The 12,638-nt window shown below is 59.7% G+C and overlaps 1 protein-coding gene across 2 annotated transcripts; it reads left to right on the top strand.

The window, feature by feature from the left end:
• Positions 1-2,781: 2,781 nt before the first annotated feature.
• On the top strand, positions 2,782-9,183 carry TRIB3 (tribbles pseudokinase 3). Of its 2 annotated transcripts, none has more exons than XM_039498791.1 (4): positions 2,782-3,012; positions 5,073-5,357; positions 6,101-6,393; positions 7,157-9,183. In XM_039498791.1, the coding sequence occupies exons 1-4, from the start codon at positions 2,797-2,799 to the stop codon at positions 7,650-7,652; spliced, it is 1,290 nt and encodes a 429-aa protein (XP_039354725.1). In that variant the 5' UTR covers positions 2,782-2,796; the 3' UTR covers positions 7,653-9,183. The 2 variants fall into 2 exon arrangements, with proteins under 2 accessions (XP_039354725.1, XP_039354726.1); XM_039498792.1 differs by lacking the exon at positions 2,782-3,012 and adding an exon at positions 3,049-3,352.
• Positions 9,184-12,638: the final 3,455 nt, after the last annotated feature.

Genomic DNA, 12,638 nt, shown 5'->3' with positions numbered 1-12,638 from the left:
TTTTAAATCTACCCTGGGAGGTTTTTCCATAAAGTTGGCAGGGATTTGCGGATCCCCAAACACGCACTGCATTGCCCTGCTTTGCACCCTTTGCTCTACGTGCACAGTGCCGCAGCCTCCCAAGCCAGGAGCACTGGATGGGGGTCCCTTGGGAACCCAGCCGTGACATCTTGTAATCGGCTGGCGTGGTTGCTGAGATGTGCTCTCTCTCCCCATCTGCCCCGACCGAGCTCCTGCTGTCCCAGGGAATAAGTGAATGGGACTGGGAAACAAAGATGGGGGTCTCCCCTCCCATTGTGGCACAGTCGGAATGAAACCTACAAAGATCTGCTCTGCACGATGAAAGGAAATGCGTCCTCTGCCACCCCATCCACAGGGCTGACTGGGTAGGTCTCGTCCTGCTCCGTCGGTGAGTCCATGATCATAGCAAACTCTTTCCGCCAGATTCCAGCGGGTGTCCAGGGCCTGCCGACACCAACCCACAGCGTTCCCCACAGTGCTTGGAGGGGCTGGTCAGCTCTGGGCTGGGTCAAAGTGCCCTGTGTTTACCTGGCATTCTACAAATAAAGATCACGACAAAGCACATCCTATGGGGCAGGTGCAGCAGCCTCTGAGAACTACCTGCCAGTTCCTCCCCTGAGAGTGACTTCTGCACCCCTCATGGCAGGGTGCCTGGGAACACGTAACAGCTTCACCTTGGCATGCGATTTCATGAGAGAAACAAGGCTGCTGTCAGCAGAGGATAGGAGTCTCTCCTTCCGCCAGTTCAGTTTGATCTTGCCTTGACATGAGACGTAAACCCAAGGCGCTGAGCACTCAGGGTTCCCTCCCAACAAGACTCTCAGCAAAAGTCGGAGGGTTTGCCCTGGCGTTCTGGCCGGATTCCAATCCGGGTCGATGCTGTCTGCCTCAGCTGGAATCCGGCCTACAATCCTTGGCCCCCATGTTCAAGCAAGATGATTTCAAACTGGGGCAGGTGCAGAGAAGGGCTCCTGGGATGGTCAGGGGATTGGGGGCCTATGGTCTGAGCTTGGCAAGACGAAGGCCGAGCGGGGATCTGACCGCTCTCTACAAACACGTCCGGGCTAAACACCAGGCGGGAGAAGAGCCATTTAAGCTAAAGGGCAATGCTGGCACAAGAACAACCGGGAGAAACTGGCCATGAACACATTTCAGCAACCTATGCCCTAGTGCAGTGCCATACGCAGCGATTTGCACCGCTGCCAGGCTGGCTCACCACGGGGGTTACGACGTGTTAGCACAGCTAAAGCGGAAGGCTGGCATCTGGGACGCTGGCTGGGAGCGGAAGCTCAGGGCTCCGGGGGCTTTGCCGGGTGGCAAGCATGGAAAATAATTAGAAAGGGAATGACAAAGACAGGGGGCCTGGCGGGACGTGCCTGCTCTGATTCACCTTCAGCTGCTCTGTGCTGTGGCACTAATTGTGCAGCCACGGAGCCAGGCCTCCCCTTCACCTTACACTCAGCCCAGTGCGCTGCTGCCTGGATAATGCCGCTGCTCACACCTGCGGGGGGTGGCATGAGCGGCCCGGGAGTCCGCCCTGCCCACATCCAGTGCCTAGGCCAGTGGTTCCCAAACTTCAACAACCTGTGAACCCGTCACTAAAATGTCAAGTCTCGCGAGCCCCCTCCGAAAAATGAATCTTTCCAGGGATTTTCTCCTTTACCCGAGTCTCAATGATAAAAGCATGCTTAGTACACACGGTTAACTATTTATTAATTATCAGTACAATATTTTTATTACATTATGAAAACAGCAACACTCTGCCAAGATCTCACTTTGGCGGCTTGTATCACTTTGAATAAGCCTGTTCTAAGACAAGGCTCCTAGGTTTCATCAAGGGGCATCAGATGTGAAAGAGCAGGAAGGTATCTAAGAAGCCAACTCAGAGAGTTCCTCCGACACCAGCATTCAGGGCTTGAGCAGGCCAGGCAAACAACGCACATTACAACAAAGCTTAAACTTGTTCTTCATCATAATTTAAAAAACAAACTAGCTGCCTATTTAATTTTAAAAACAGCAAAAAATATCCACCTCCCTTTCAATTTCTTATAAGGAATCTTGCAGTGTGATAGAGATGCTTGCTTCCATCTGCTTAGCTCTTGGAAGTCCAGGGGCTCCGGGCTGCTGGCCCCGGGCTACCTGGGGTCCCCAGGGACAGCTCTGTCCGCCATCAGGGAATTTTTTCCTGAGAACCCCCTGTAACATTTCACGAACCCCAGTCTGGGAACCACTGGGGTAGGGAGAGGAGGTGGCAGGGGCAGGCCAGCACACTCCCTCCAGGGGCACAGCACCTGCTTTCCGTGTTGCAGCTGTAGAAATGCAGGCCCAGTTTTGTGCGCGCTTTTAGCGCAGCGGTGAGGGGGCCGCGAAAGGGATAATCGGACGTGCAAATGGACTCGGAGACCTCTCAGGAGCAGGACAGTTATGTGCTGCTGCATGGAAGTGTCTCCTCACTGCCCTCTGCTTTGGGGAGTCAGTTCCACAAGTGGGTGCAGACGGAGCAGCGGCCTTGCACTGCTGTTTCACCCGTGCAAGGTGCCGGGTGGGGGGGCAGTCACATTCCAGCTCATTTTGCACAGGTGCAGGACAAAGCGCAGGAGGAGGGGCAGAGCGGAATTTCTGGGCTGCAATCTCCTGATTCTGCCTGTATATGGGGCAGTGCTATGGGCAGACATGGCCCTGTCTCCCCCGGCACAGAGTTTTCTCGCACCCACCCCAGATATTTTGCTTTGAAACCAGTCACCAACTCGCTTGAGCCCGGCAGCGGGCGTCTGCATGCGGTGCTGGAGACACGAACCAGAGAGCCGGGGGCGCCCCCGATTCTCGGAGCTGGGGATGGAGCTGTGTCATCGCTGCAACCCGGCGGCGGGTCTGAGTAATCCGAGCCCGGGAGTGGCGCAATCCCGCTCGGCGGAGGGTGAACCTCCGCGTGTCGTCACGCCAGGGAAAGCGGGGGGGCGGCGCTGCAGCCGCGGCATGTTGCAATCCGGAGTGAGTCCAGCGTCAGCCGCGCCGGGCGGGGAGGGGAGGTGAGCGGCGCGGGGGCGGGGCAGCGCCGATTAGCTCCGGTTTACATCATCTGCCGGGATCTGGGACTCGGAGCCAGGGGGCCGGGCGATGTGAGCCAGCCCCGCGAACAAAGCGCCCGCCGAGCCGAGCCGCGCCGCAGCCCCGCGCTGCCCATCGATCGCCCCAGGCCCGGGCACGGGGCACGACCCCCGGAGCGGAGCAGCCCGGGACAATGGCGAGTCGGGGCGTCTGAGGCTCCGGGAACAGGATCCTCTGGGATCGCCAGCCCCGCGCCTCTCCCCCCGCCGGCCGCCCCCCGAAGGTAGGGCGCTCTGCTCCCCGGGGCGGGGTCCCCTCGGGGCGCGCTCCGGTTCCGCCCCGCCGGGCTCGGGGGGAGCTGCCTTTACCGCCCCGGCCCCCCGGGATCGGGTCGGCAAGCGGGGCCACTCTGCGGGCGGCCGAAGGCGAGCGCCGTCCCTGGGTGCCCCTGGCCTCGGGGCAGCGCGCACTGGGTAGGAGCGAGGGTGTGTTTGGCTGGCCTGGCCCAGGCTGGGAGGGCGGCGGGGTGGGGTGCCCGGTGCTGCGGGGAAGGGGGGGTGCCCGGCTCGGGGTGCCCGGTGCTGCGGTACCGGGGGGGGGGCCCGGCTCGGGGTGCCCGGTGCTGCGGGAAAGGGGGGGTGCCCGGCTCAGGGTGCCCGGTGCTGCGGGAAGGGGGTGCCCGGCTCGGGGTGCCCGGTGCTGCGGGAAGGGGGTGCCCGGTGCTGCGGGGACGGGGGGGGGTGCCCGGCTCAGGGTGCCCAGTGCTGCGGGGAAGGGGGTCCCCGGTGCTGCGGGAAGAAGGGGTGCAGGAAGTGCCCGGTGCTGCGGGGAAGGGGGGGTGCCCGGCTCGGGGTGCCCGGTGCTGCGGGGAAGGGGGGGTGCCCGGCTCGGGGTGCCCGGTGCTGCGGGGAAGGGGGGGTGCCCCCCCCCCGTTGGCAGCCGTTGTGTAGCGGTGACTCAGCGGCAGCCGCAGCAGGATGGTGCAGCGCTGGCTGGGAGGATGGAGAACAGCACAGGCTGCCCCCTAGAGCAGGCAAGGCCTGGTGCAGGCTGCCGGCCTCACCTGGCTGCCGGGGGGGCTCACAGCTGGGTGGGGGGGCTCTGTTCTGTACCTGTCCTGCAGGCTCACCCCCCACCATCAGCAGACACACACTCACCACCATTGTTACACTATGAGACACACTCACTGTCATGACATTGACACACGCACTCACCACCATCATCACATGGAGACACACACATTCACTCACCCCCCTTATTGCCCTATTAAACACACACACACATCCTCGTTACACACAGACACACACTGTCATGACACTGACACACACACTCACCCATCATTCTTACACTATGAGACACACATGCACTCACTATGGGAGAGACAAACCCCTGCTATCATGACACACACTCACCATTATTACACTGTGAGACAGTATCATTACATCATCAGACGTGAATGCACACACACGTACCCGCTGGCGCTGGCTGGAGCCTTTACTACTTTGGACAGGACGTCAGTGGGTGGCAAGTTTTGGACAGAAATACTTCTCAGCTGGCTTTGGATGAACTCCTGTTTAACTTGGGGCTTTCTTCCCTTCACTGTTGTCATTCTAGTTAATCAGAAGCAGCTGTTCTGAGTGCCTAGGTCTTCCTTGGTAGCAGGGTGGCACAAATCTCCTTCTCGGGGCATTGAAGCAGGTGCTTTCGGCCCAGGTTTGTGCAGACTGATACCCACGGAATACTTCAGGCTGTACGATTGGAAATTGAGAGCTAAACACAGCGCATGGCAGGTTGTTGCCCCACCCAGTATATGTCTGTATGGACCAGGAGCTGGGGGTGCTCGCAGCAGGCTAGAAAACAACCCTGTGTTCCCAGAGCGGCTCTGTATGGAGGAGATAGACGACCCGGCAGAGCAGGGATTTCCTGGGTTTTCTTTCTTGAAGCGACTAGTTTCGCTCTGCAGCTGCATCTTGATGTAACCCTTCCATTGTCTTGTTCTGCAGATGAGTCTAAACGTACAGGTGATCCCTGTAGTGTCTCCACTGAAGAAGAAACGGCTGGACTTCGAGGATACCCCTGACTCCGAGCCCTCAAACCCCAAGCGCCCACGGTTGGGTCCAGTGTCAGGACTCCCCCCATGCCTGCAGCCCCTTGCGCAGTCCCCTCGTGCCGTGGAACAGGACTCCAGGGACTTGCAGATTGGACCGTACATCCTTCTGGAGCCCAGGGAAGGGGGCCACTCCTACAGGGCTGTGCACAGGCACACGGAGGCGGAGTACAGCTGCAAGGTACAGCAGGGTTTCTGGTGCCAGTCTCTGCTCCTCCCCTACAAGGAAATCAGAGCCTGGTGTTACTGGAGATCATGTGCCCTGGGGAAGTCTGTGGGTTTCAGATTGTTTATGGGAAAATGCCATGGCACTTCACGCCCTGGTGGAGATGCCCCTGGGGGCAGCTCTCTGAGGAGACCTGCGCCAGCCCCCCGGCACTGTTCTGTTAGACTGGCAAAGGGGGCAGGTGGGCCTCAGGGCCAGTGTGGGCTCTGGCTGCAGAGAACAGCATTGGCAAGGGGTTTGTTTGGAAAGTTTCTCCGTTCCCAGCTGGGGTCCCCCTCAGGTTTATCAGCTCCCCTTTCCAGCCTGTTGGACGTGGGCGAGAATTGTCCTTCCGTGAGCGGACAGGGGATGGACGGACATGCGTTCTCTGATGCTGGGCAGGGAAGATACGAGACCCACACTGGGGCTAGTGGGCTCCTGGTCCAGGGGTCCCCTCTCTTTGCTCCTCGCATTCCTCCTAAGCAGTGCTGCCCCCTGGTGGCTACCCTTGGACAGCATGGCACACACGAGTGAGGTACGATACTGCAGCTCGGCATGGGCAGATCGGAGACCCCCTGCCCCCACATAGACAGAGCCTAGATCCCTTGCGGCAGCAGGACTGTAGACAAGGGGAGCGATTGCCTTGAGGCCTGTGCACCATCCCCCTGCCTGTCTTTCCGGGGTGCTTTTCCTCATGCCCAGTGTCGTTTCTCTTTTAGGTTTATCCGGCAAGGAGTTACCCAGAGACAATGGCCCCTTACGGGAACCTCTCGCCCCACCCCAACGTGGCCCAGGTTGCCGAGGTGATCCAAGGGGACCAGAACGTCTACGTCTTCTTCCAGCCCGGCAGAGGTGACATGCACAGCCACGTCCGCCGGTGCAAGCACCTGTCCGAGAGAGAGGCCGCGGGGCTCTTCCGGCAGATGGCCGAGGCGGTCGCCCACTGCCACGACCACGGGGTCATCCTCCGAGACCTCAAACTCCGCAAGTTCCTCTTCGTGGACAGGGAGAGGTGAGGGCTGGCGTCCAGCTGAACCCTTCAGCATCAGGGGCCCCGCAGCGGGCTGGATGGGGAGCAGGACTCCTGGGTCCAGGGCATGGGAGCCTAGTGCCATTTTCCTCGTCAAGACGATTGTTGTGCAGAGCCCAGCCGAGGCTCTGGGATGAGCTCTCCCTGCGTGCGGCTGCAGCAGCCTTGCTGGGACACAGGCTGTCTGACCCCAGGAAAGCCAGGGGAAGAGAGAGACGGCAGCTTATCAGTGCTAGTGGAGGGAGGGGTTCCTGGGCCTAGCAGGAGCCTCACTTCCATTTGAAACCTGCTTCTCTAGCCAGGCTGAGCCCACGTACCCCCTGCGTGTTGCAGATGCTCTTGGGGCCTCATGGGCCACTGATCACAGCAGTGAGCTAGCAGAGCCCCAGGGCATAGCTCAGGGTCATTCTGGCTTCAGCTTTCACTCTGGGCCCGGTTCTTTGCACAGATCACAGAGGTCTGCTTGTGCTGCAGGGAATTCAGACCTTTGTATCCTTCCAGAGCCACCAGGGCTCAGCTCTAAAGCCACCTCCGATGGCGACTCCCTCCAGTCCCTGTCTTGGTCACTTAAGGAGTTAGTTCCCACCTAGTTTTCTGGGGCGGTGCCATTGTCTTGTGCTGCGAGCTGCCGTCTGGGAGTCGGGACTCCTGGGGTCTAGCTCTGTGGCCTGCCTACCTAGCGCGGTTGGACTGCAGCAGCTGTCGACAGGCTGATTTACCTGGCGCTTTCCCTCTTTCTCTGCAGGACGAAGCTGGTGCTGGAGAACCTGGAGGACGCCTGTCTTCTGAGCGGCCCAGATGACTCTCTGTCGGACAAGCACGGCTGCCCGGCGTACGTGAGCCCGGAGATCCTCAGCTCCAAGAACTCGTACTCAGGGAAGGCGGCTGACGTGTGGAGCCTGGGCGTGGTGCTCTACACCATGCTGGTGGGTCGATACCCCTTCCAGGACACTGAGCCTGCCACGCTCTTCAGCAAGATCCGCCGGGGGGTCTTCTCCATCCCGGACGGCCTCTCCCCCAAGGCCAGGTGCCTCATCCGATGCCTCCTGCGCAAGACCCCCTCTGAGAGACTGACGGCCCGGGAGATTCTGCTCCACCCCTGGCTAGCGAGCGGTGGTGCTGCCTCCGAGGACTCCTGCACAAACCCCTCTGGGGAGCAGGGGATGGAGCAAGTTGTGCCAGACACCTGGAGCCAGAAGGACGAGGAGGAGGAGGAGGAGAAGGAAGATCTGCACAGTTAAGCATTCAGAGGATTCATTACCGAAGGGGCCCTCCATGCCCCCAGGGAACCTTAGACTGTCGGCTGCCCCAGGCGAGCTGGGGCTGGTGACTGTTTGTCTAAGGGGGGGGGCTGCTGCTCAGATCGGGATAACACTGTGGCTGTGTCGGCCCCAGCAGGGCCCAGAGCCAGGACTTGCAAACCCAAGTGCCTCAGAGGGGGAGCTGTGGTTGTCCAGGCGCGTGTCTGAATCCTGCAGAGCAGGAAAGTGCCTTAGCCTCGTACACAGCGATTCAGGGCGGACGTGACTAAACGGGAGTGAGCCCCCAGCGAGCCCTGGTCTAGGGGGCTCCCACTTACTCGTGCCAAAGAACTTGTTCAAACTGTGATCACCAGCAGCGCCCTCCCAGAGGGATGGTGCGTTTCCCATTCCCAGACATGGGGCTCTGGAGGCAGGGAGCAGCCAGGGAACCGAGGCAGGCCCTTGCGTCTCCGGGTTCTGCACCAGTCCCTGCGGCCGTGTAGAAGCAGGATGGGTGCAGAGGGGGCTGAGCTCTGATACCAGCTTCCTGAAGTGGGGGGGGCCCTTTCCCAGAGGGCACAGGACAGCGGGCATGGGAGGGTGTTTGAGGAGCTCCTTGTCTTGTGTCACCTGGGAACTGAACTTTGCTGCAGCCAGGGCAGTGGCTCCGTGGGGCTTGGAGGGTAGAGACGTTAATGGGCAGAGCAGAGCAGGGAGAGGGGGATGCAGCTGGGTGGGAGTGTGAACAAGGCGGGGGGTGGAGTGTTCCAAGGCCATGTCAAAGCAGAGCCCAAGAGCTGGATGCAGCCTGGGGAGCCCTGTGGGGTGCCCTTGGCCACCTCCCCTTCCTTTGTAGCTGTAGCCCATACGGACTCCAAGTCCCAGCATGCAGTGCTCACCCTGAAGCGGAGGGGAAGGGGACACACTCTGCTGGGGTGGGGCACAGGTCTAGGCTAGTAGGGCGGGCGACTACGGCCTGCCCCATTTGCCAGGCATGGCCCTTGGGCTCCTGGCAATAAAGCCCCTGCCGGAGCTGTTCCTGGTGGGGGGTAGAGAGTGAGCCCTGGCTGGGGTGGGGGCACTATGAGGTCTCTCACTATCGTGCCATGTAGCCCCTCCCCATCTTGTGCTGTGACTGCAGCAGGCTGCCTTGTCTCTCTAACCATCCCACGGGGGACCCTGCCCTCTGCTCCACCCCAGGAGCCAGTGCCAGCCCTGCGCCATCCCCTCAGGCCAGGGGGCGGGGGGCCGGCAGCAGCCCAGAAGAACTTTGACCATACGTATCTCAGGGAGTTGTGAGGCAGCTGGTTTCTGGGGAGCGGCCGGCTCCATCCCACTTAGCTCAGGCGGGCACCCGCCGCTCTCCCAGCGCAGGCCCGGGGCCTCGCCTCTCCCGGAGCTGTGCCTTCGGAGCGGGCGTTTGTACCCCCACCACGTGCTGCCACTACAGGGCCCAGGCCAGGACTCGTTTGTACACGGCACCATGTGTCTATTCTTCTGTCCTTTGACAAATAAAAGGTTTGTAATGCTGGCTCCTCGTCTGTGCGCTGCTTGGAACTTCTGCGCCGGGCCCGGGTGCAGCAGAGATGGGCTCTGGTTTGGCTTTGCAAAGGCTCCTGATTCCGTGTGAACCCAGCCCGTGCAGCTCAAGGGGATTTGGATAAAGTGTTCCTGGTCTGGCACCACCTCTAGGACTTGTATTCAGATTAAGTCATCCACACTGCCAGGATCTGAATTAACTGTAGCTGCTCAGAAGAAAGGCCTGGCCATCACTGTGATCAGGTCAGTAAAAACATCTGCTCAATGCATAGCAGGGGCAAAAAAATCAAACACGACGTTCGGATGTAAGTAGAAAGAGACTGAGAATAATCCTGCAAATAGTCTGTCATTGTCCAACTCCTCCTGTCCAGGGATAGCGTGTGCCATTCAGATCACCTACTATCACGGAGTCAGGGGAAGTCAGGGCCCCGCTCCCCTCTTCCTCAGCCAGCCAGGAAAACAGAAGGTTTATTAGACGACAGGAACACAGTCCCAAGCAGAGCGTGTAGGTACAACCAAGACCCCTCAATCAAGTCCTGGGGGGGTGAGGGAGCTTAGACCCCAGCTTTGGGGTTCCCTGCATTTCACTACCCAGCCCAAAACTGAAAGCAAAACCCCCTCTAGCCATCTCTCTTCTCCTCCCCTCCCCTTGTCCAGTTTCCTGGGCAAAGGTGTCACCTGGCACACGCACCCACTCAGGTAACTCAAGTAAAATCATCCCCTGTTCTCCCATCAATGCAGACAGTCCCAGTAAAACTAGATGACATTCCCAGGTCACTCTGCCCCGCTCCCTACTGTGTCACACCTACCTGCCTCTGTATCTCACGCTGTGTGGGCACATGTCTAGCCGCTAGCGAAGGGCAGCAGGAACAATCAGAAAGCCGCCTAAGGGAGGAGAAATTAGGAGTGTGTCATTTGAGAGAGTTGAATGAGAAAGGAAATATCCAATAATGAATGAGGCTGAGAAGAGAAAGTGGATGCTTCTAGTTAGCCCCGTCCATGGGTTGTGCTACAGGATATCTGAATAAATAAGGTGATGTATTTCAAATGGCTAAAAGGAAATATTTTAAATACTATGTATGATTAGCATGTGGAACTCACTGCTACTAGACAGTTACTGAGTCCAAGGATTTCTCAGGACTGGAAAAGGGATTAAGCATTGATACTGAGAGCGGAAACAGCTGCAGTTACATCCGAGCGGATAGCTATTCATAGGGACATAAACCCCTGTGTTACAGGGCGTCAGCCCCAAAGTGGCAGAGCTCAGAAAGAAGCTTCCCCAGGGCCAGGCTGGTCTGTAGCTATCCACCCTTCCTCTAGTAACTAGGCCTGGCTGCTGCTGGAGAAAGGACCCAATGGACCATTGGCCTGATCCTGTGGCAATTCGTGTTCATAGTACGAGAGAGCATGTTCCTTCCATCGCCAGTCTACCACTCCCTCTTCAGTGGCAACAACGCCAGCTGCTCTTCACCCAAGGTGGGCGGTGGGCCTGTGTGGATGACTAGCCAGCTGCCTCCCCGTGGAGCCAGGAGGAGGGGACTGCCCCCACTCCGGAAGAGCCCTGTGTGTGAGTCTAACAACCTGCCCCCTGCCAGCACCAGGTCTGACTGCCTCAGCAGGTAGCCGGGCTCCCCTGCACCCTGGCACGTCTGGTCGGGCAGAGCTGGTTCCAGGGCCAGGCACAGGAGAGCGTGGGGGGCGAGCGGGGGGCTGTGCTTAGACCCCTCTGCCCTGGAGAGTGGTTTTCCCCAGTCTGCAGCAGGCAGCTCAGTCAGTTGCTCACACGATCTCGCGTGGGCTGTGAAAGCTGCAGAAGGGAATTCCACTCAGCCCTTGGATGGTCTAATCCTTTTCCCAGAGAGCTGAGGAGAAGCCGCTTGTTTTCGTGCCACGCCAGGGCCTGGGGGTGTGGGGGCTGGAGAGGAGGCTGGGGGTTGTTTCCAAGCCAAGCTTTGCAGCGCTGAGGCGCACAAGCAGAGCTGCTGGGACGCAGCCGGGGAGAGATGTACCTTGCATGGGGGCTAGTGCAGGACTGAACCCCCATCCTGCTCTCAGCGGCGCCAGGAACGGACCCCGGTTGGGGCTGCAGGACAGCAGTTTGGCCTGTGGGATGGGGTGAGGGATGAAGGTTCAGAGGGTGGCCATGCAGCTGAGCAGGACGGGGAAATGGGCCGGTCCTCAGCCCAACCCTGCCGGTGCAGGAGGACAGCAGAGCCCCCTCGGAATCGCTCCCCGCTGACCCATAACCTCTTGCGTTAGGTGAGGGACATCTCCACCTGCTGCCCGGCTTCCCTGGGGCTGGTCCTGGGTTCGACCCTCTCCCCTTGCCTCACACACTTCCCTTTGTTCCTGATAAGTACGCAGCCCTGGGGCTCCCTCTAGCAGTCAGCCACTCCACCCCTCCATCCCCTGGGGCTGCCCCTCATGCAGACAGACCCAGCCCTACCAGCAGGCAGTGTTGTCTTGCTACCCACGTCCCTGGGAGCTGGGACTGAACACACCACAGTCAGGGCTTCTCCACCTGCCTGTCCCATCTGGCTCAGCGTGCGCGGGGCTGGGGGCCCGGTACGGGAAACGGGGAGAAGCCCTGATGTGATGCCCAGCGTAGAATCACAGAAACGGGGGGCTGGAAGGGACCCTGAGAGCTCAGCCCATCCAGCCCCCACGCTGCGGCAGGACCACGTAAACCCAGAGCAGCCCTGGCGGGTTTGTCCAACCTGTCCCTAGAAACCTTCAAGGAAAGCGATTCCACAGCCTCCCTCGGCTGCCTGTTCCAGAGCTTCACCGCCCTTAGAGTCAGAACTCTCCAACCATTCAACCTACACCTCCCTGGCTGCAGATTTCACCCATTCCTTCTTGTCCTGCCTTCAGGGGACGTGGAGAACAACTGATCCGGCCTCTCTAATGGCCCCTAACACATCTGAAGACTGATACCGGGTCCCTCATTCAGGCTCTTGTCTCTAGACGAAACATGCCCAGTGCGTTTAACCTGTCCGCACAGGTCGGGTTTTCTAAACCTTTTACCATTTGTGTTGCTCTTCTCTGGACTCTCCACTTTGTCCAGCGGGTGAGCCTCGGTGACCCCCAGCGGGTGAGCCTCGGTGACCCCCAGCACCACCACCTAGGCCCCATTTTGTAGCTGGGCATTTGATTTTCCTTCCTAAGTGTCAGACTTGGCATCTGTCTTCGCTGAATTTCCTCTTGTTGCAGCTCCACGGAAGGCGACCCTGGGGCTGGATGGCGCCGCAGCTCCCACTAGGCCCCCGCGAGTCCTGTCCCAGCCTGCCTCAACTCCCCGCCAACCCCTGGGACGGCGCCTTCAGGGCAGGCCTCCCCTTCCCTAGCTTCAAAGCCCAGCATGGCCCTCCCCGGGCGGCTCGCCAGTGAATGGGAATCCCTGGGAGGCCGAGCAGGTCGGAGCCCCGGCTCCGCAGCCTGTGGGTGGGG

This window comes from Mauremys reevesii, linkage group 13 (genome assembly GCF_016161935.1).
Source record: "Mauremys reevesii isolate NIE-2019 linkage group 13, ASM1616193v1, whole genome shotgun sequence".
Taxonomy (NCBI): domain Eukaryota; kingdom Metazoa; phylum Chordata; order Testudines; family Geoemydidae; genus Mauremys; species Mauremys reevesii.
The sequence above is the reverse complement of the archived record's forward strand: the minus strand, read 5'-3'. Positions and strand labels throughout refer to the sequence as shown.

Bases quoted from the DNA above. Each gene is read 5' to 3' on its own strand.
- TRIB3 (XM_039498791.1), top strand. From the start codon at position 2,797: ATGCGGTGCTGGAGACACGAACCAGAGAGCCGGGGGCGCCCCCGATTC. The intron at 5,358-6,100 runs GTACAGCAGGGT...TTTCTCTTTTAG, and splicing joins AGGCGGAGTACAGCTGCAAG to GTTTATCCGGCAAGGAGTTA. The intron at 6,394-7,156 runs GTGAGGGCTGGC...CTTTCTCTGCAG, and splicing joins CTCTTCGTGGACAGGGAGAG to GACGAAGCTGGTGCTGGAGA.